The following is a 23,406-nucleotide window of genomic DNA, read 5'->3' as shown; positions in this document are numbered from 1 at the left end:
AGAAGCGCACCACACCCGCACTAGTGACAGCAGGGCAGCTAATGGAAATAGTTGCATAGAGTGACAGTCGGGGGCAGGGCCACCCCCGACCCGATGAAGAAGCCGGCATAATTAAAAGAAGAAAAAAAAGTGACAGAACTCATAAAAATCCTTGTTAGGGCCCCCCCAGCTGCCCGAGGCCCCTGGGCTGTAGCCCAGAAAGCCCATTTGGTTAATCCGGCCCTGTTTATATGCATCTCTTATCTATATCTGTGCTGAAGCCCCATTATGGACCTAAAGAAAAGCTGTATGTAGTGCACTCTATTGTATTACTGCAACTACTGTTCTGGCCAGAACTATATGTTGTTTACTGTGTTTTTTTTCTACCAGATACTTGACACATGTTAATAAATATTGTATACCTTTCCACTCTATACTGTATTTGTTTCTGGAAAAACCTGTGTATACAAAACCCAATAAATATTGCCTAAGAACATACACTAATGTGTCTGGGGTTAACTATTCTTCACATATGTTTGTATTTATTTTATATGCTCACATACGTTCTTGCTTTTATATATATAATGATATTTTGCACAGCAGATTTAAATGCGCTATATGTTTGTTTTAATATATATGTTGCCTTTAACTAGTTTAAATCCCTAATTCACTATCATAGGCAGTGGGTCAGTGTGGTTTTCTTTCCCATATGACCCTGATTCTATGTTCCTCCTATGCTTTGTTAGATGTATTTCTGCAATTGCTGGGAAATCCCTCTCAGTTAATGGTTCAGCATCAGGTCATAGAGGACGTGCATAATACTGTATACTGCCTCGTTTTTTTCTCCCCAAGTGTCTTATGGCAGCAGTTTCAACCCCTCTCTAGAAATCCTGTGTGTGTCCCTACCAGTGTTATAAAATTCTTCAAGCTGTCATTTCTTTGCTCTGAAAGCTGGTATGTAGTGAAGGGAGAGCTGTCAGCAGCAGTGAAGGGCTGGCAAATTTAAGCCTGGGTGGCAAGACTCGACGCAGCTTATTTTCAATGAAAAAAAATGCAGGTGTCCCAGTTACCCGGCCGAACGTAGCCCCCTATGGGACCGGCGTGGGGGGCAGATGCCCCCCAGCCCAGCCTGACGCTGCTCAGCAGTTAGTTCCAGAAACATTAGTTAGCCTAGTCTACCGTTTCTCCTCTTCACTCTCCCCTCTTTTGTCTCCCCCTCCTCCTCACCAAAAAATCAGACAGCCGGAAAGGAAAAAAAGCAGAAGCAGTCAGAGTCATGATAAGAGAGCATGCATATTTACTATATGTATTTGCTTTAACTTATTTTAAATTTAAATATGCAATTTCTGTATAAGCTCTGCTCTGCATTAGATATTGGAACATAAAACCTGATGCACCCAATGAAACGGACTGAATCTATATCTTCCAGCTAGAGATGAAAGTTGCTTCAATATTTTGCATGAATTCGTGTCTCGAGTAGAAACATTCCAGTTCACAGATGTGTGATGTTTTGGTGATACAATCTTCCAGTTCCACATTTGCTTCTCCATTCTGCACTGTATTTGTAAATTTAAAGTCTATTAATAGAGCTGGGATGGCAACTGCAATATCATTCTGCTATGTGGTGTGGTTGGAATAGAGCCTGGAACACTTAAGGCTAAATTCAGCCTGATTACTATGAAAATTTACAAGGGCAATTGCAGAAAGAAGCAAATAGTCTGCAGATTGGTTTTGAAATTTCAGTCATCTTTGCATCCAACTATTACTATTTATCCATTTTTCCTTCCAAAAATGCTCATGTGGATATGCTCTGTCATAATTATCTTTTTTTTTCAAAGTGCCGTCATGTTACGCAACACTGTACATTGAGAGTATCAAGATACAAAAAATTACATGAAACAGAAGGTAAAGATAGCCTTGCTCAAATTATCTTAGATTACAATAGAAATGTTGTAGGTGTTAGCTGCTAATGGGGAAAGCATGTATGGCTACTGTGAGGCATTATCAGTCACAGATATTTAAGCACATACTGATGACTGATCAATGCCAGTGCATCTTGACGTCTGTGGCATACTCTCTGGGCCACATTCATCAAGGAATGCAAAACGAACGTAATGTGCGCTTTTATAAATGCACGTACATTGTGCATACGCACGTCCGTATTCCACAAGGAGTGTATCTGAAGAAATGACTTTTGTTGCATATGCAGTACGTTCCTTGATGAATATGGTAGTAAGTCACTTACGTGACGTAAAAACTGACTCACGTAGCAGGTCGTGGGTTATTTGCCCCTCTGTCTACTTCACTGGCAGATGTACGTTTGTGTACAACATACATTTGTATTTCCGATTGACAGAGGAACGCATAGGTGTGCCATTCCCTCCTTACACTTATGTTTTATTATCACAGTTATTGTTATAATTATCAAACTAACCCTTAACCCTTTGTACAGTGCCGTAACTAGACATTTTAGTGCCCTGGGCGAGACAGGGCACCGGCGCCCCCCATCTAAGTGGGAGTGACATTTGCTGAGTGGGTGTGGCCAACCTAATGTGGGGGTATGGCTAGCACTTTACTGGAAGAATTCTGGGGGGGGGGGGGGGGGGGGAGACTGGACTGAGATCACTGTCCATAATTTTGCTATGAGGCCTGGCCTGTTCTGCTCATTTGGGTAACATTCGTATATGTGATAGTGTACTGCAGGATTCTATAGGTAGTGTATTGTAGGATCATTTTTGTTTGTCTTTACCTAGACATTAGTGTGTACAACATTATTAAAATAACACCCATAATGCTATGGGTTTCAACATTATTTTCTGTATGGAGTGATAAGATCCAGACCAATTAGCAACATGGCATGTTTTGAGCTGCTAAGTTATGTGTTGTCTATAACTGTTGGTATGTAATTAATGAGTACAATATCTTTTATAAGCATCTGTAATAAATCGCAGAAATAGCCGAGGCACAAGCAGGATAGGGAATAAGAAGGTATTAAAAAATTCCTTGTCAACCATATCTTAATATAACTCTAACAGCTACCAAGCTGCAATGTGAGCCTTAATGAACTGTAGCTATTGGCTTCCATCACGATAATTCATATGTTCATATAAAAAGTTATTTTTCTACACACAAGTGAAAGAAAATGAGAGAGAGAGACACTGACTTCACCCCTTCAGTTCCGCAGGAGAGAGAGAGAGAGACTTCACCCCTTCAGTTCCGCAGGAGAGAGAGACTTCACCTCTTCAGTTCAGCAGTGTAACGCGTGTGCGTTCCACTGACAGGAAGTTCGGCATTTGGAGTGCAAACTTGCGTTCCAAATGCCGAACTTCCTGTCAGTGGAACGCACAGGTGTTCCACTGCGGAACTGAAGGGGTGAAGGTACAGAGGCAGGGAGCGGGTGGCTGCTGCGCCCCCTTGGCCTTGCGCCCTGGGCGACGGCACCGCCCACACCTGCCTCTTTAGGGCTCTGCCTTTGTATGATGCAGTATGTATGCTGTTGTATGATATTGCCTGATATAAAAAAAAACATATATGATGATAGTGGGAGAATGACTGTGCTGCCATTTACTGTATGGTGGTAATGGGAAAATGGCTGTGCTGCCATATACTGTGTGATGATAATGGGAGAATGGCTGTGCTGCCATTTACTGTATGAGGATAATGGGAGAATGACTGTGCTGCCATTTATTGTATGATGATAATGAGAGAATGACTGTGCTGCCATATACTGTATGATGATAATGGCTGTGCTGCCTTATACTGTGTGAGGATAATGGGAGAATGACTGTGCTGCCATTTATTGTATGATGATAATGGGAAAATAGCTCTGCTGCCATATACTGCATGATAATAATGGGAGAATGACTGTGCTGCCATTTACTGTATGGTGATAATGGGAAAATGGCTGTGCTGCCATATACTGTGTGATGATAATGGCTGTGCTGCCTTATACTGTGTGAGGATAATGGGAGAATGGCTGTGCTGCCATATACTGTGTGAGGAAAGGAAATGATTATCATCCAAACTGTATCTCGTTTCTCACACTAGTAGGGGCTGAGTTACTATACTTTTTATCCCTGGTCACTTCATTACAGACTTCATGATGATAAAGGGATATTTGTTTATCATATATTCAGATATGTTCTAAATATACCTTCATTATGGTACAAATGTTCATTAGTACACATTTTATTTACAAAAGTAAAATACACACAATGTTTTTGTAAGCAAATAACTTTTTATATAATAGTTTTTAAAACATATCTTAACTCTATGGGTGTACTTTGTTCACACATTCTCCAAGCTCAGCAGAGTTCAGAGGTGCTACATTAAGTGAAAATATCTGCAAAAGTTAATGTTATGTTGAACACAACCAGAGGACTGCATTTTGCTTGGCAACAAACACTTATTAGGCTCATGATGACACTTGTCGAATGGCAAACTTTGCCTAGGTCTAGGGAAAGTCACATTTAGAAAAGAAAGGCTTTCTGGGGACTATACTTTTATGCTGCAAAAACAAAATACATTATAACATCAAGATACTTACATTCTTCTGCAGTAGCCTGGGATTGGCTCATTGCCACTTTCTTGGCCCCCCTCTAATCACACAACTATCCCCCAGAGGTAAACTGCAGATTACAAAACATGCATAAAGAATTCCAATCACTTAAAGATGTTTAAAGAAATATAAACACACCCAACAACAATAGTTTTTTTCCCTCAAAAACATATGCAATTCAATTTTTACATCTGCCAATTTGAATGCAAATAAAATTTCTATATCATTTGTACTTATACTGCAACTTAGCCAGCTTATTGTAGAATCTGAACTTGGTCTTCAAGATTACTGAGTTTTTTCAGAGAGTCACTTAGCGATTTCAAACGGATGCCTAGCTAAAATTCCACTGAAGAAATGCTGGTTTTTAAATGTATATGGTACAAGAAGATTTTCACATTTTTTTAAAAGATAACCCCACATATACAAACACACACTTTCATATAAAAATAAATTATTTTACAAAAATTGAAAATGTTATGAAATCTACTACTATAATGCCAAAAAACGAGGATGATATGGAGTCAAACATAGATGCTTATGTTATTTTTTTTTCATCCGCTATGTTAGCTTACAGTGGATGAAGAGGATGACATTGTGGAGGACACCCGTGATGTGGAAGATACACCCATGGATGAGGAAGCAGGGAGCAGTGGGCAGCGTTCAAACCTCCAACAATTCTATGTAAACATGTACCAGTCAAATAAAAAAATGGAACACAACAGAGATCATTTAAACTCAACCCTCACCCTTATCCTTCACACTTTCCAACACAATGACACTACCTCGACACATCTCAGACCTTGTTGCCCAGTATGTAACCACTAACCCTCCTGCCTCTATGACACATGAATCCTCTCCTTCCCCTATGCAACATTTCCTCACTTCTGCCCCTATGCCAAATTTCTCTCCTCAAGCCCCTATGCCCCAAGTTTACTCTCCTGTCCCTATGCCAAATTTCTCTCCTCATACCCCTATGCCTAAAGTTTTCCCTTATTATCCTCCTCAAGTTTACCCTCCGTATCTTCCCCAGGTGTACCCTCAGAATCCCCCACAACATTATCTTCAGTATCCTCCCCAGGTTTACCCTCAGTATCCCCCCCCCCCAAGATTCCTTCCAAAGTCTACCGTGTAGCGCCACTGCCATCTTCAGCCCAACTGCCATCTTCAGCCCCTCCACTCTCTGTTGCCCCACTGCCCTCTGCTGCCCCATGGCCATCTCCTGCCCCACTGCCTTCTCCTGCCTCTCTACCCTCTGTATGCCCCTCCATTCTCTTTTGCCCCTCCACCCTCTGCTGCCCCATGCCCTCTGCTGCCCCTCCACCCTCTGATGCAACACCTGCTCCCTCACCACTGGTTCAGTCCACATCACAGGTGTCAGGCACCGTCTCCGCACTGACCTTCTCAGCAACCACGTCCTGTTGCCTAGCAGCAGGACGCTATCTCTGCACACCTGTGGACAGCCAGCACGTCTGACCACCAAAATCTCTCTAACCCAATCAGGATGCACCTTAGGGTATATAAAGCAGCCTCTGACACATGTCTAATGCCAGAGTATTGGTTCACTCCTGCTCTAGTGTTTCCTGAACTTCTTATCCCGTGTGTTCTTCGGTTCTGACTCGGCTTCCTGTGACTACTCTCCTGTGTTTCGTTTTGGTACCACGCTGCACGGGGCGCACGGAGGATTTTTAAGTGGGGGTTTCCCCTCCACAGAAAAAAAAAGCGAGAGAGCTGCCGCGCATGCGCCCGCGCAGCATCTCTATTTAGGCAGCACTGTACTATACAGTAGCCGCGACGCTGTCAAAGAAGCGGTGGTGCTGTATACAATACAGCACCGCCGCGGACGCTTCTTTGACAGCGCTGCAGCTGCTATATAGTACAGTGCCGCTATGTAGGGCACTTCTTTAAGGGGTGTAGGGGTTTCTAGAGACCCAGAAACCCCTCCTGCGTGCGCCCCTGCGCTGGTTTGACTATTTGGCTTGACCTGACATCTCTCTGGATCCTCCCTGTGTACTGCATCGCTCGGTTGGCTCTGACCTGGATTGCCTGCCTACGCCTGTCTACTACTGTCGCTACACTGGTGACTGTCTTGGAGAATCGCGCCCTGCATACCATCTGCAGCTAAGCCCAAACCCCCTTGCGGGGGTCCCTGGTGAATACCGGGGCTACGTTAGACTCTGCGCCTCCCTGTTCAGTTGCGCCAATACCAGTTAGCGACCATCTCTGCAATTCCGTGACAGTATATTCTGGCAATATGAGTGAACAGGACGAACCCTCAGCTCGGGACCTTCTGCTCCACTTAGCCCACGGGGTGGATCAGCAAGACTCCAGTCAGCCACAACTCTTTCAAAGTCTACATGGGGTTGTTTCTCGTTTAGAGACCCTTCAGGGGTCTCTTTCAGCGAACCAGACAACCTTAGCAGTAACGGTTACCTCCGCAGCCACAACGTCTACTGCCAGCACCGCTAGTTCCAGAAACCTACGTAGTCCACCGCCGGAGAAATATGACGGCAACCCTAAGAAATGTCGTGGGTTCCTTAACCAGTGCAGTATTCAGTTTGAGCTTTCCCCAGAAAATTTTGCCTCAGAGAGGACTGAAGTGTCTTATATAATTTCCCTCTGGGAACGGGACGATCCTATGCTCCGAGTTTCTTCCACCTTCATTAAGAATTTCCGGAGGGTTTTTGATGAGTCCGGTCGTGTTTCCTCCACTGCTTCTGGCCTATTAGCTCTCCGTCAAGGTTCATTCACTGCTGGGCAGTATGCTGTACAGATTAACACTTTGGCTTCAGAACTCTGCTGGAACAATGAGGCTCTGGTAGCCACCTTTTGGCAGGGGTTAAATGACCGTATCAAAGACAATCTGGCCTCCCGTGAGCTTCCGTCTAATCTTGACGACTTGGTCTCTCTGTGTGTTAAGGTGGACATCCGCCACTGGGAACGTACTCAAGAACGTGAACGGACCCGGCGCTCCTTCCCTCGCCTGGCGCCTCAGTTCCAACAGTCAAAGAGGTGATTTACTGTAGAAAAGACAGGGATATCGGTTGCTGCCTGACGAGGTGGACTGGGCGGCTGAGGTTGTGTTTGAAATGAGAACACTATTCTAGTAGTATGCGGTATTTTGAGTAGCATACGGTGTTGATTTATAAGTAGTATACAGTGTTTATTAGTAGTATACAGTGTGTTTTTCAGTAGTATACAGTGTTTATTAGTAGTATACGGTGTGTTTTTCAGTAGTATACGGTTTATTAGCAGTATACAGTGTTGGATTTTAAGTAGTATACGGTATTTTAAGTAGTATACGGTGTGGTTTTGAAGTAGTATACAGTATTTTGAGTAGTATACGGTGTGGTTTTTCAGTAGTATACGGTATTTTGAGTAGTATATGGTGTATTGAAGAAGTATATACTTTGAATAAGTAGTATACAAGGTATACGGTAAAAACAGATTTTGTGGAGAGCCAGGATATCGAGGAGCTGATACTTCTGTTGTCCATAGTGATATTTCTGTGTTAGGAGGTGGGTGGCATAGCCTGATTAAATCGTCCATCTCTAGTAGGCTCTGTTTATAACGAGAACAGTTAAAAAGGACCTTTTTGCGTATCGTTGAGAAATAGGTTGTTTTCACAATGGTTGCGAAGCAAACGCTAGAGATGGTTGATGTTGTGCTGCATAAAGAAGGACCGATTGGTTCAGCGAGGTTCCATATGTTTAAAAAGTATGGTAAAAAGAAAAAAAAAGTATGGTGCATACGCAACGGCATATTGCTACAAATGAGTCAAGATGACCCATGAGTGTGTGAAACCTTTCCCAAACATAGGTAGTTTTGAGTCAGAGGTGTTAGCTAATGTTAGAGATAAAGTACGGTTGATTAAACCAACAAAAACGAGAATTAAACATAATGATTGTTTAAAATTGTGGCAAATGGAAGGCAACACGTGGCAGAGCAGCGAGTGCACAGCGGAAGTAGGCGTGGCGAAAAGAGCGCGCGCAGCGGAAGTGAGCATTGAGAAACGTGGATAACTGAGCGCGCGTGCTCCCTCGCAGCCAAATGCGATCGGGATGATAAGTACAGCCGATACCAAAAATGTTAAGAATGTAACCAGTAACTTGTATCCTATAATTTACGTTGAGGATAAGGTATCAAGGGAAGAAGGTGAACCCACCATCATTTCGGCCACTGCTCATGCTAGTAACATGCAAGAGGCACCACCTGGACAAGGAAAGGGAACAGTTCCACCAGCAGGGGCAGCAGCTGAAATTGGTGAGAATAATGTAGAGATTAATAAAAGGGGGACATCCATAATACTGCAACAGCAATTCCAGCAACTAGTTCAGAATGTAGTGATTTAGTAGGTTTGCATCCTGTCCGCACAATAGCAGTTCCCAATGGGAAGGCGGACAGAGATGGCATAGTTCCCATAAGACATGTAGAAATGCATTGTCCATGGACTATATCTGAACTGCGTGCAATTATGTCTGAATTCCCAGACCCTAGGAAAGATTTAGCCAAGGGTCAGAAATTTGTTAGAGATTTAGGTTATGCACATGAGCCAACTAATAAAGATTGGCGAGTGGTGTTTAGGGCCTGGCTTCCTCCCGGTACTGATATACAAAAGTTTATTAAGGATTGTATGTTGGAGAAAGAGAAGTCCTTAACAGATGATGATAATCAGGAAAATATTAAACGCATATTCTCTCAGTTGGCCATATACTTTTCTGTGCTAGTGGACTGGAGTAAAATTTTCACTATCAAACAACAGGATAGTGAAAATGCAGTGGACTATTTTTCTAGAGCTCTGATAGCGATGGCTAAATACACTGGGTTATCAGACATAAAGGATGATGTACACTACAGGGAGGTAGCGGTTTCAGTCTTAATGGATGGCCTCAGAGAAAATTTGAAAACAAGGGTGCAAACTTCATTACCGAACTGGAGAGGGATCACTGTAGATGCTCTCAGGGAGTCAGCTATAGAACATGATAGAAATATAAATAAACAGAAAGAGACACTAAGTGATAGGTTAATGATGGTGAGTATCCAAGCACTAGAGGGACTGCACACACGACCACAGTATAATAACAACTGGTTTAAGGAAAAGAAACAACATGAGTTAAGGAAGTGTTTTAGATGCACTAAAATGGGACACCAAGCAAAGGACTATACAATGACAAGAGCAGAAGCAAAGAGACTTGGGCCATCTACGGGGGAATCACACAGACACCCACAGAGACAATGCACACAAGTCTCAAAGGCTTCTCAACAGTTGCCTGCACACCTCATAGCAGCCAATGCCTTGGGGGCGAACTATAGCCAACTCTAGAGGTCAGGTCAGACCTGTAGTCCTACAACCAGGCGGGGTAAATGTTAATTTGTGGTAAGTATCAGTGTGCAGGTTTAGAAAGAAACTGATTTAAAAGTATATTTTGTTGTTAGTGCTTGTTTGTTTTATGTGTCATATGTTTGCTTTCCTGATCACTGGCCGATGGAAAGGAATGAAAATGTTTGCTTCGTTTGTTGTTTAAAGATAACTATCTTGTCTTTTCTTCTCACAGATAAGGGTAGACAAAAGAAATATAGACTTAGTGATTGAGGAGGGTGGGATAGAGAAGCAGAAAAATTACTTTTGAAAGGCAAATTAACAATGGATCATTGGAACACTCTTTGTTTTAGGTTGCAGTGGCTCATGATAATTTGTTTGGCTGAGAATAATTTTCCAAAAATGAAGTATGTACATACTTTGCTCTAAAATATTGTTTTATGTATTTCAGATAAGTATGAGTCACTAAGAGTTAATTTTTCATTTCTCTATTATAAGTCAGGAAGTCTGTTGCAAAGGTATATAGTTATGGTAATACCGAGTTCTTAACGAACAAATGAAGGACGACACTGGATTGCATGGTTGATGTAAGATCCCCCTAATCAAGTATAGGGAGGGGTCATAGTTTAGCGAATAGCTAAGGGATTAGTGGAATGAATACAGCCATTTTCCCATAGTGTCCAATCCAGCTGTAATGTTTACTGTAAAAATCTCCCTTTCTGCATTTCTGTTTCTTTTCAAACCCTTGTATTCAAATCTTTGTATTCTTATTATTCGTTGCTCTCCTATTTTCTCATTCTTTACATCTATGCTAGTATCTCTCTCTCTTCTCTTGTATAGAGATACAAAAAGACGTAGACACAGTCTCAGTAATGGGGCTAAGACATTTTTGAAATAAGACGGACTCAGGAATATACACACTAGATTGACATAAATTACAGAAACAGTTAGGGGTTTGGTGTTATATGTATTGAAGCTGTTAATTTTAAGCAGAAAGTTTTTTTTTTTTGGTTGTGGAAATACGATTCACTTTTTATAGATTGCATGTCTGTTTTGTTTTTTTCTCCTGTACAAAGTGTGCCTTTATGTTTATGCACAAAGGGTGGATGGATCGCTAGAGGTTAGACATACAGATATGCATCTCTGTGTAGAACATTGGAGTAGGATTTTTGCCACAAGATACAACATAATGTGAAACCCTAGAAAATGTAAAATTTTCATGTTTTATATTTTTTCACTGTTGGACAGACATGTACTGGATACTGTTATGTTTGAAGAAAGTGTTATAGCGATAGACCCCTTTGCCCTTCGCACTTAGTCAAGTAGCTGAATGTGGGGTACTAAAAGTGGCATTTGAGTTGGCAGAGGGAAAATCGATTGATATACATTGGTCTTCAGTATTTTTCTAGTCTAGTAGGCAACGTTGAGGTGACTGAAAAATCTTTTATAGCAAAACCAGCACATGAGTAGGACACTACATAGAGGACTTTATACAGTTACACAATTACCAACTGAAGTAGCTGCTAGTAAAACACATACTTGCACACACGACTATACATGGCTGTCACACCAGGGCGAACATAGCTGTCAAATAGACAGCAGGGTTGTATGTGACAGCTGACAAATCTATGTTTTGTTTTGTTTTCGTTGTATTATTTTAAACTGTGCACACACACACACACACACATTAGTTAATATATGATACCTGAAGAATTTCTCCAGGTAAAACAAATCCACGTCATCCAATTACCACCTTGCAGGATCCTCAAGTATATACTGGTGTACCGATGAAATATGTCTGGGTAAAGGTGTATTGAAATGTGTCTAATGTATTACTGTGTCATACTCAAAGCTTTTGTTATTCAATGTGATAGCCCTAGAGTTATAATAGGTGATAGGGGTATTCATGTTACTGATAATAAATGTATAATGTATGAGTAGGGGTAACAAAGTACATACTTTTGATTAGCCACAAACCAGTGTGAACATACAGTAATGGTACTAGTTAGAGCGAATTGAATAGAATGAGGGTTGGAACTTGATTGAAGTGGCTGGTAGCTTTGGCCACTAGTCCTCCCCCACTATCAAGACTTCTCCTAAAGCTGCCTCCTAACCTGTTGACTTTTGAAATGTTTTTGACTTTTCTCGTGATGAGTTTGTAACTGAGAGACTAGTCTAGAAAACAATGAGACAGCAACCGAGAACGTTCAAAACATTGTCTCCTGAAAAGTTACACTAACTGTCAGGACGTTGGACTGGGAGAGTAAGTTGTGGAATAGTAATTTCCTAGGCTCAGGTTATTTGACAGACGGGTACTAAGTGTAGGCTACCAGCATCACGACGTCAAGGGTAGCAGAGACACACTGGTACCCATTCCACCCACTGCAGAGGAGCCAACACTCAGAGAAGGGTCCAAGTGCACTCATGAATCTGTTCTGGGAGGCCTTGAATGCAGTTAGTAGCACCTGAGCCAAAGACTAAGACAGTTGTCCAGCATGAAGTGGTAGTTTTTCCTGTTCTGTGTTTCTCTCATTTCATTCTCTTTTCAGGACAGTCAATTCTTTCAATTGTGGACAGGTGACAGAGGCTGGTTCAGGTAATGATATTGAGGAGTTGGGGATAAAGGAGAAGTTAGTAGCACAATCAGTCCAGCCAATTGCTCTATTCAATTCAGGGGTAAAGAAAAATTTGGAAAGCTTGGAGAAAGTGCGAGGGGTTATTGTCTGAGTAGCATTACGTCCGTAAGTACGTTGACCCCATAGTTGAAGAGAGGTACATCCAGCGATGCCAGTCCAGTAATATTCAGACTTGAGCAGGCATCCTTGAGAATGATTATCATTCTTGGGTGGGTAAGGTTGTAGACCAAAAATTGCTGGGTGTGCTTTCACGTGCCTCAGTGATTATATTGAGTATGACTAGTTTTCTTTCCACTAAATATTCCTGAGGTACCTGAATTATGGGTGGGAGGTCACTAGGGTAAAAGTACGACACCTAGGTCTCTAAGTCTGGAGTATCCCAATATTTGGCAAGCCGCCCACTGTTTCATGTACAAAGAAAACTTGAGTATTGGGAGACTGGGAAGAAAGAACAGACAATAGCCCGCCCACAAATGTTAATGAAAAGAACTCATGACATTATTAGAGTGTATATACTAACGCAAGCTGAAGGAGATTGTATATGAGATTATTGATAGACATAGGATGATGTTATTGATGAACATGTACTATCAAAATGTTGTCTGAGCTAAAAGACATGCTGTGGACAAATGAACCTGTTAGACATGAAGAACTGTAGTAGAGTATTCTGTATAACTGATACATGTTCTATTGTACTCTGTATCTCTCCAAATAATGTATTACATGTTTTATTGTACCCTTGAAGGGCATAAAAAAAGGTTATCTCCAAGCTCCAGAGGTATACGGTCTATTGTAAAAGAAAAAAAAATGTTTTGAGGATTAAAACTATTATGCTACAGATAGCGTGGTCAGACACCAAGGGGGACTTACATTACAGAGCAATGAAACATGGTACTGAGATCCTGCATATAACATCTTTAAGGTGATAGTTTATTATACTATCAAAGGGTAGAACTGTCAAAGTCGTATAATTGGATGAACGAAAGCATATTGGTTAATATTGTTTTATCGTGCGATTGCGATCAGTATGCCACGTAACACGTGGCATACTGCGATCCCACGGTGAAATATGCACGCACACACTCGTACTCTAACATTTAGTTATTTATATTATTCATATTGGTTCCGTTTTACAGTGATTCATGAGCAGATAGTATTTAGTTTATTATTAGTTTATATATTATGATTATATGTGCACTTTAGTGTTATTTAAGGTTCAGGTTATAGGAAATGTCTGGTATCATTTTAATCCCCTATTCATCAGCAGTTGTCCGGTTCTTTCGCCGAAGAGATCGCACATTGCATACTCTAGTTAGTGATGTTAGGGAATAAATACTTAAAGTTATACTGACTATAAAATGCTAATAGACTAGTTGAACCTGGAGTCTTGGAGGGAAAAGTCAGAGCACAACCCCTGGAGAGATGACCCCCACCTTTGGATATTTTGGTTTGAACCAACAACTATGACCTGCAGCACTCTGGACCTTCCTGATACCTGGACCAATAGAAGCAAGCCACACCATCTGCATTGTTTTCACTGTAACACTGAGTGTATATAATACAGCTCTAACTGGCACTGGCCTCAGTCATTCTCTGACCACAGTATTCTGGAGTGAAGTACTGTACGCTGGTACCAGTGGGAGCGCAGCTTAGCGAGCACATGCGGGCGTGTTATGTATGTATCTTTTTGGTATTGGCTGTACTGTATTATAATCATGTATTGAATTGTTAAATTTTGCATCTGCTAAAATAAGTTACTTTGTGCTTTTGAAACACAACACAATTGCTAATGCAATGCTTATTTGAAAACAATAGAATTACTTTAATGTGGTATTAGTAACACAGACATCTGATACCAAAGCCAACACAGCTAAGGTCATTTGGGAACATTTGTGTCCTCAATAGCAAAGGCCACTTGTTTGAAATATAACAAAATGTAAATGTAACTAATATTGTTTTGGGTTATTAAATAAATGCTTAACTACAAGTGGGATAATGTCACATGTTTAAGACAATTGTATCTGTAAAATATATTTGGGGGCCAATGTAAGTTGGAAACAGAAAGCATAGTCCCTAACATGTTAAAATAGATACGAAGACAGTAACATAGAGGTTAATTAATTATTTATAAATATTTACCTTCAGTTGTGCTCTGTTGTCTGTTCCAACAGTCCCCCAATCAGCTCTGGATGAATGCAGGCCATGGATCTCTGCTCAATGTCTTTAGCTGGCCTGATCCCACACTGGTCCTTCTGGCATGTCTCTGATGTTCTCTAAGTTTGTCCTTTACCCTGCGCTTGAACTCCTGTCATGTTCTTTTACCCGATCCACATAGAGGGTGATGGGAACCAGTGCACTGACTATGTGTTTTATTTTGTGCCAAATAGCCAACTCCTTTTTTTCCATAGTGCTTGGCTTGAAGTGGTTGACTGGCTGGCACAAGTTGTTTAGGTAGCAAGAGGTATGTTACAATTCAGGAGTTACCTTAGTCAGTATTAGTGCTGGCCTCCCCAGGGCGCGGAGTCTAACGGCCCTCTTGGTCTTCTCCAAGAACCGCCGCAAGGCAGGATGGTTTTAGCTGCCGGAGAACCGCAGGTCGCGGCCCCCAGGTTAGCCTACCAACGTAAAGGATAAAGCTCTATAAGATGGACAGGCAAGGTAACAGTAGCGCACAAGATGTAAGCAGTGAGACACACTAACCGTGGTATCCTGAGAGGTATAACCAGGTTGGTATGCAGGAATCTCAGGGATGTAACTTAAGAATAGCCGGGAAACAAGTCGGGTCGGTACACAGTAATCAATTCAAACAGCGGTGCCAGGGGAGAGACTTGAGAATAGCCAGGAGACAAGCAGGTTCAATACACAGAAGTCAATCCAGGTCCTGTCAGCACTAGGAGCACACAGGGAAAGGACAAACCATGAGGAAGCCAGACGCTGAGAACTCGTTGCTCTGACACAGATAGTGTGTCAGAGCAGAGTGAAATAGGATTTTGAATTCCCCTCCCCTAGGTCAGGTGATCGCCGCCGGGACTACCCGGAAGTGTGGCGCACTGGAGCAGCGGGTGAGCCTAACAAGGTACTTGCTTTGAAGTGTCTGGTTGGCTGGCAGTTGGTGGTTGGGTGCCAAGTGGTGCTTGGCTTTCTTGATGTGTTTTTATTTTCTGGCTGTAATCCTGTAAGGTAGATTCTCTCTCAGAAAATAATCCAGTGATTTTTCCTCCTGGATTTGTGGGTTTTAATAGGATTTTTTTGTGCCATTATTAGGGAGGACGCTACAATAATCACAGCCGGTGTTAGCACCTTTTTCTGCTCTATATACACAAAAGGTAGGGCTAAACTAGACTATGTTATACCATATGCACACATGCAGAGTTAAATAAAGGTTAGCCAGTTTTTCTGGGGGGGTTGTGCTATTTACACAGAAGGGGTTAAAATAAAGGTCATCCAGATTTCCCTGGTTTTTATGTTCAAGTGACAGGGCAAATAATGTTTTTGCTGCTTGTCAATGTTGTTACTTGCATTAGTGCACACTGCACAAGGCTGCATGCCATTGCTGTCACACTGGCATCTTATTAGCAACAGCCATGTCAACATTACTGAAATGGCAACTGTTTGTTCCTAGGTGGTTAGTTTTGTCTAAAATGTCATCCTATGCCCCCCCCCTTGTGGCTCATCTAAGCCAATCAATGTTTCCATGAATTTGAGAAAAGAAAAACATTTGCAACCAAGAGGGCACGCTATTTCTATGACTGAATTGCAGATCTTGGTGAAATATAAGTTCCTGTCACCAACAGAATGACAAGGGGTGCCTACAGGATTGTGCAGCACAAATTCCTCACAACCCTGGGTTAGGACTGCTCCATCCACCAATGTAAAAGGCAGTGAAGCAATCTAAATGGCAGAGACCCAGATGTGCTGCACCGTCTGAGGAGGAGGATCAGAGGAGTTATGAATTAAAACTGGAATTCTCAATGCAATATACCAGAACCCAAGTTATTTTTTTCATCCAAAACATTATGATAATGCAACTTTGTAGTGTATTTGACCTAAAATGTGTGATAAAAAATATTTTTAAATGTTAATTTTAGCGTGAGAGATGAATAGCAATGTCTTCGTTCATTATAAAATATGTTTTCCTTGCATTTGTTTAAGCAGGCCGTAAATGTTAATCACCCAAAACAATTATATATCACATGGCAAAACAGAATATTTACTTACTGCATGCTTTTTTTGGAGATAAGTAGCACAAACGTAGAATGTTCATAGTATATTAAGTAATTAGAGAACTGCTTGGTAAAGAATGGGATCAATTGGAAAGAAGGCAATCCAACTTAAAAGATTGGGTAGTATGTATCACTTTCAAGAGACTGAAACCACTAAGAGGGATTCAGTACCTAATGTTGATGTTGCAGTAGCCTGTCTTTCAGAAACAACTGCTAATGTAATGGAAGATGGAGGTTCATTAAAAGACCCAATGGATAGGAAAAGTTTTTATAAGCTTCATATTTTCTTAGCGTAGTTAAATATGGGGTAGCCGTGGCTTGGGTCTACTCAGGATTTGGATAAAATACATTGAATAGAAAGTAAATAGAAAAAAAAAAAGACATCCCAAAGAGGCTGACACATGGCCCGAAGACACGCTCCCTGGGCTGACGATAGTGTATTAGTCCCTGTTTTTGGCAGGATGCAGCCAGTCTTCCTCCAGATTCCGGGATTCCACCATGCTCATGCCGGGCTATAGGTGAAAAAGATGGATTAAAAAAATGTACCTATTGCCTTGCAGATTCTGCAGTCTCCTTATACATTATACATTATAGACATACTTACAACTAGCATTGATCTATTCATGTTCATCTCAAAGTTTCTGTAAAATAGTCCAAAAAATATATAAAAGTAAGAATAACATGAAACTTATGAAACATGGCAATTAAATTATAAAATAAAAAGCATTACAAATGTATGCTACTACATTGGCATACATACTAGACAGCAGAGGAAAGACTAAATGTTTGCAAGCATGTAGGAACATTTTAATACAGACAAGCATTGGTGCTGTTCACACTGTTAAAAATTTACAAAATAATTTAAGAGCATAGGCAATTTTAACATTTGCACAAATATGCAGTGCTTGTAAAATATTAAATAAGGCATCTATATGATAATCTTATAATCCTCAGCAAACAATATAATATATTTCGTTTGACGAAATGGCACCATAGTAATCTTCCTCTGTCGGTCTTATAGAGTGTTGTATAACGAGATGAGTGTGTGCAGATGTGCAGGTGAATAGTTAATTCTCTCATTAGATGAGGAGGATGTGAATGGCTGTGCTTGGTCATCACTATCATCCGTGAGTCAGACTTGACCTCGAGCAGGTGCAATCCTTACGTCTGAAAAACAAGCGTACTTCTGCATGCGGTGGAGTTTGAATTGCAAATATCTGCCAGGGAACGGCTTTTACTGTACACTGACTACATGCAACTGCCCCTTCCTCACCCTGTACCGCCCATGAAATCGTAAGCTGTGTCATTTGCGTTCAAAGATGAATTGGATGCTGCTACATTCTCTGGCGAATACTCCAGTTCTGGTCATGCACAGAGGGATTTTACGCATAATACGTTCCGTATCAGCATCTACACTCAGTATGTGGCTACTTTTTTTGGAATAATATATTACTCCCTGTATATGGTTATGTGTTTCAGTGTAATGTTACATGTGTAGCTGCTGCATATAGATAGCCCGTAATGTTTGATTATTCACAAATGTGCTTACACCTGTCTATTCTTTAATTATAAAGGTTGCAGGTATTGCTACTGGTGTTATAGCTTATTCAAGTGATGGCATCAGAACACAGTGCTTATAATTAGTGAGCTCATTTTTTATTTAGATATTATTTATATTAGTTACAGTACTTGTTGGTATAGGTATTATTTACATCAGTTAGTGCAATCATATGTGCTTACTCTTCCGGAATGTTCATGAGGCTCCAAAATTTTGTAGAGCCCTGTCAGACTCCGGCACAGGTATGGCTTAATGACGCGATTCACATCATCAGGCCCCGACCCTGAAATGTGAGATGTAAAGATAATTGTACATAGTATATAGCAATGTAAAATACTAAATAATGTATATTAAATAGTACATTTTAATAGTAATTGTAATGGTTTATGCTACTACCAGTCTCTTTTATGTTATTGAACATGTAATAATCAGTAATAAATAATAGTTGGTGCTTTACACAAGTGGAGCATAAATTGTGTTTTCACATTTATGTTAATGATGTGTATAACTCAGTGCCGTAACTAGGCATTTTAGTGCCCTGGGCGAGACAGGGCACAGGCACCCCCCATCTATGTGGGAGTGACAATCGTTGAATGGGCATGGCCAACCTACTGTGGGGGAGTGGCTAGCGCTTTACAAGTTCTAGACCTCACTGAAACCCCCTCCCTCCCCATTATTCTCATTCTGGCTTTGTAAGGGTCCTTATGTAATGAGCCTCCATAGAATCAAAGTACTTTAAATGCAGCTATCACATGCTAGCTGTATAAAAATGAATTGGTTATTGAAACAAAACTCACTGAAACATATTGTAACATCATTGCAATGGTACCATCTGTATCACACTGCCCCTTCATCACACTGTGCCCTCAATCACAGTTTCCCCGTTATCACACTGTGCCATGGAACCATCTTTATCACACTGTGCCCCCTTGTCACCACCACCATACAAAGAGCATTTTGGTGACTGCCTCACAATACCACCCCCATAATCATGATCGAACCCCTCTTCAAAATTGTTAACTCCAGGATCATCATAAAACCCCTATCAACATTAACTCCCTCATCCAGGTTAATCCCCACATCATAAATTAATTTCATTCATATTCATTAAACCCCCTCATTATCTTCTTCAGTTTTATCAAAAGACTATATGTGTGTGCCCACAGTGTCTGTCCCTGTATGTGTGTGTCCAGTGTATGTAGCAATGCATGTATGCCCAGTATCTGTATCTGTGTGTGCGTGCTCAGTGTATGTAACTGTAATTTCTGAAAAATTACTTACCATAAGAAGTCCAGGGACAGCACAGCATAGCTTCAATGCATAGGAAGTATCTGGATCCTGGAATGTTGGGGGCACTATTTTGAAAAAAAAATTGGTGCATGAAATTTAGAAAATTAATAATTAGCCCCAACATTAAAATAATAGTATTCCTGTTTAATAAATAAACCTATTTCCCTCCCTCCAAACAGCCCCAGCAATAAATGAAATAGCATTTACGTTTAATAAATATAACCATTTCCAACAACCATCCCTGGAATTAAATAATTCATATTCACATTTAATAAATAGCCCTCCTCACCAAACTCAGCCCCACAGTTAATTAATAAAAAAACATGAAAATATATAAATTGAATCATGCAGTGTGAAAAATGTTTGGTTTTTTTGCAAGTAAATCCCTTGTTACCATGAAAAGGGATAATTTGCACCTATCAAAATCACCCATCTATCAGTATTGAGAAAGCAAAGCGATATGTCATGTCATGTAAAGAGAAAAAAAAGAAAACATAATTTTTCACTTCTGTAATAATTTTTTTCTTTTTTTGGTTGCAACAGACTGGTGGATTCATCCAAATTGCTCAGTGTGACAATATTTTGTAATATAGTGGTAAGTGGAAACATTTAATTACAAATGTTATATATGCCTTTCAACTCTTAAATTTACTGTAAGCAAGAATGACACAACATATAACAGTTATAATAGGTCTGTCTCATGTTCAGTTTCAGGTAAATAAGCCATATATTTGACAGTAATTAGACCTGGAGCATTATATCTGACCATATTCCAAAACAAAACACTAATATTATAATAGGTCAATTGAACACTCATGCTCTCTAATTGGATGGTTAGTGTTCATGGGACTTACATTTAGTGGTATATTTACTAAATTGTGGGTTTGAAAAAGTGGAGATGTTGCCTATAGCAACCAATCAGATTCTAGCTATCATTTATTTAGTACATTCTACAAAATGACAGCTAGAATCTGGTTGCTATAGGCAACATCTCCACTTTTTTAAACCCGCAGTTTAGTAAATCTAGCCCTTCGAGTGTTAATATGTATTAATAATGAAAAGTTAATGGAAGATTCAGTGAATAAAATGTCTAGTCCCCCCAATACATCTCTATCCCAAGTGGCAGAACTAGTGGTTGAAGTGGGCTGATATATGGTGGTACGGCGTACCGTTACTTCTCTGGTAAAACTATTAAATACCATTCCCTCATGTTTTCCATACCACCTCTTCTAAATTTCCACTGGGTAGAACTGTAGAACTCGGTTGCCTGAGAGCATAGTTTGGAAGATAATCACCTCTGCCAGCTCTTCAGTTACCATGGTCCTTCAGGCTGTGAGCCTGAGTTTATGAGTACAAATAAAATCAGTTTTTTGTTGTCAGTTGAAAGTGCAGTGATTGTGCTGCACGGATAATGTTCATAAGAGCTGAGGTGCCAGCAGATGTGAGTATCTCCCACTATTTAGCAGGAGGGAGATACAGAGTGGAATAACATTTTTATGGAGTTCTCATTTAAATGTGCTTGGCATGCACTCCAATTTATACTGAAAATGGTATCAGTAATAAGCTAAATAAGCAATCTAGACAGACCAATTAGTCTTTATGTCACAATGCTTAACACACTATTGCATTTTACTTTAGGTGCGATTTCCAAAGACTGAAAGTCACGATGATCATGCAGATTCATGTTTACATACATACACAATGGAGAGTGAATGAAATTATTACAACATCACACAGGAACACTAATGTTTCCACTCTGCTGACATCCTATATATTCTCCAGTGACAACCCGCTTTTGCACACTTTGCTCTGTAACAAAAGGAACAGGCTAGAAAATAAAAACACAACTTAAGATAACACAAGTCATCATCATCATCACCAGTTACTTATATAGCGCCACTAATTCCGCAGCGTTGTACAGAGAACACACTCACATTAGTCCCTGCCCCCATTGGAGTTTACAGTCTAAATCCCTAACATACACACACACCAAGAGAGACAAAGGTCAATTATAAATAGCAGCCAATTAACCTACTAGTATGCTTTTGGACAGTGGGAGGAAACCGGAGCACCGGGAAGAAACCCAAGCCTATAGGAAAACTTAATTGTGTTAACTATAAAGTGACAACTTCTTGACTGGAATACACTACAGTGCTTCCAGCTTAAGCTAGCTTACGATACATTGTTTAGAAGTATTAACCTAGGAAACAGAATATAAATTGCTACTGCAATTATTGTGATCCACCGTAAAATTCTAATTGTTCATTTTGTCTTTCTTTTTAGACTGCTGTTCAGGAAAGATGGAATCCTATGGTAATTTCTGTCATTTGCTATGACCCCAGTGGATAGAACCCATTGCCATTTGTAAAGACCCCATTTGCACAGACCCTATTTCCCAGTTGTATAAACTCATTGCTATTTGCACATGATGTAGTGCATATCCCTAGTCCACTGCCTAGAGGCAGATTGGAAGAGTGGGAGAATCAGAACATATATGTGTATATATTATATTGCAACTCTGCTTGTTGGCATCAGACTGAGCAAAATATAATTATACAACTAATAGAAAAAAAAGTGTAGTCATCAGGTACAGGTACTGTATGTTTCCGTTGAAAATAAAGCCCTTGTCCTTGCTGTGGGTGGCAGTTCCATTGCTTATAAGCTGCCAAACTCCGGAGGCTACCTGTTGAGGAGAGAGTAGCTGTCAAAGCAGGGTTAACTTGGGCTCCACCCACAGGGACTATATCTCATTTCCTGACCCTGCAGTTCCTGCCACAGTTATTGATAGATTCTGTGCACCTGAGTATATTCTTGGGTACAATAATGAAACAAAAACATATATATTTCTTGTTCAAATACTAGCACAGATATTATGCAAACATGAAATTATCCTTTAAGAGCGACTGTATATACAACCTGTGACATGAAGCGTGTCAAAATGGATTTGTGCCTGTCTCACCAGCGTAATTCCCATAGAAACAGGTACACACTTGCTCTGTGTACTTTGTTGTTCCTGCTGACACACAGCTAATACCCAATTACTTTCTGGACATATGGTAACTGCTTACTCATACCTGCCAACTGTTCTGATTACAGTGGGATAGTCCCAATTTTAGGGTGCCGCCCTGCTGTCCTGCCTGGGGGCATGTTTGTCCCAATGGTGGGAATGTTGGAGGGGAGGGAGGTACGTAAAGGGCAGCCTAGTGGTTTACAGTGCTTGACAGCTCTCTTGGGGCGTGGCCATGTCCCTGTCGCGATGTGGCCACACACCCATTTTGCCGTGGCCACGCTCCCTGTCCCACCGGTGGGCACAGACATGTTGGGAAGTATTTAATAGAGATTGCTGTGTCTTATGCTTTATAATAACTTTCAGTGAATGGCAGAGAGCCCCAATTTTGTGATTCCAAAGGTTTTCTGCAAGAGAGAAATTATGTGGTTTGGTAAGATCTAGATCATATCTCCCACAGTGCCACTCGTGTTTGATTTAGTGTTTACACTTTGAAACATAGGTTTAAAAATCATTGGCATTAGAAGTCAATGGTATGCAAGCCTATAAAATGATTATATAATTATTAGAAAATAGTAAAAAAATTAAAACAAAAGTAAAAAAAATCACAAAGGCACTCATACACTTTGTATAAACACTTAAGCATAGCCCAAAACTTCTAAACTTCTGACCAAATTTCTAACCATAGATATTTAAAATCCCTTGCAGACTAAAATATGGGGTACATTTCATGGGTTAAATTATATAATAAAGTGTAATGAAAGAAAATATGCTTAATTCAACCAAAATAATGTCCAGAAATATATGGTGGGTCCCAGTGTCATAGTATTAGTGTAGC

The 23,406-nt window shown here is 40.6% G+C and overlaps 1 protein-coding gene across 1 annotated transcript in view; it reads left to right on the top strand.

Moving 5' to 3' along the window:
• LOC142107585 (interleukin-18-like) overlaps positions 1–23,406 on the top strand; it is a 46,940-nt gene that overhangs the window by 3,558 nt on the left and 19,976 nt on the right. Inside the window, exons 2-3 of the mRNA XM_075191092.1 lie at positions 20,105–20,156; positions 21,845–21,874. Of these exons, the coding sequence (XP_075047193.1) occupies positions 21,862–21,874 (13 nt within the window). The 5' untranslated portion in view covers positions 20,105–20,156; positions 21,845–21,861. The remainder of the gene's footprint in view (positions 1–20,104; positions 20,157–21,844; positions 21,875–23,406) is intronic.

Source organism: Mixophyes fleayi, chromosome 11 (genome assembly GCF_038048845.1).
Source record: "Mixophyes fleayi isolate aMixFle1 chromosome 11, aMixFle1.hap1, whole genome shotgun sequence".
NCBI classification, from domain to species: Eukaryota; Metazoa; Chordata; class Amphibia; order Anura; family Limnodynastidae; genus Mixophyes; species Mixophyes fleayi.
Note: the sequence above shows the minus strand (reverse complement) of the source record. Positions and strands in the feature narration are given on the sequence as shown.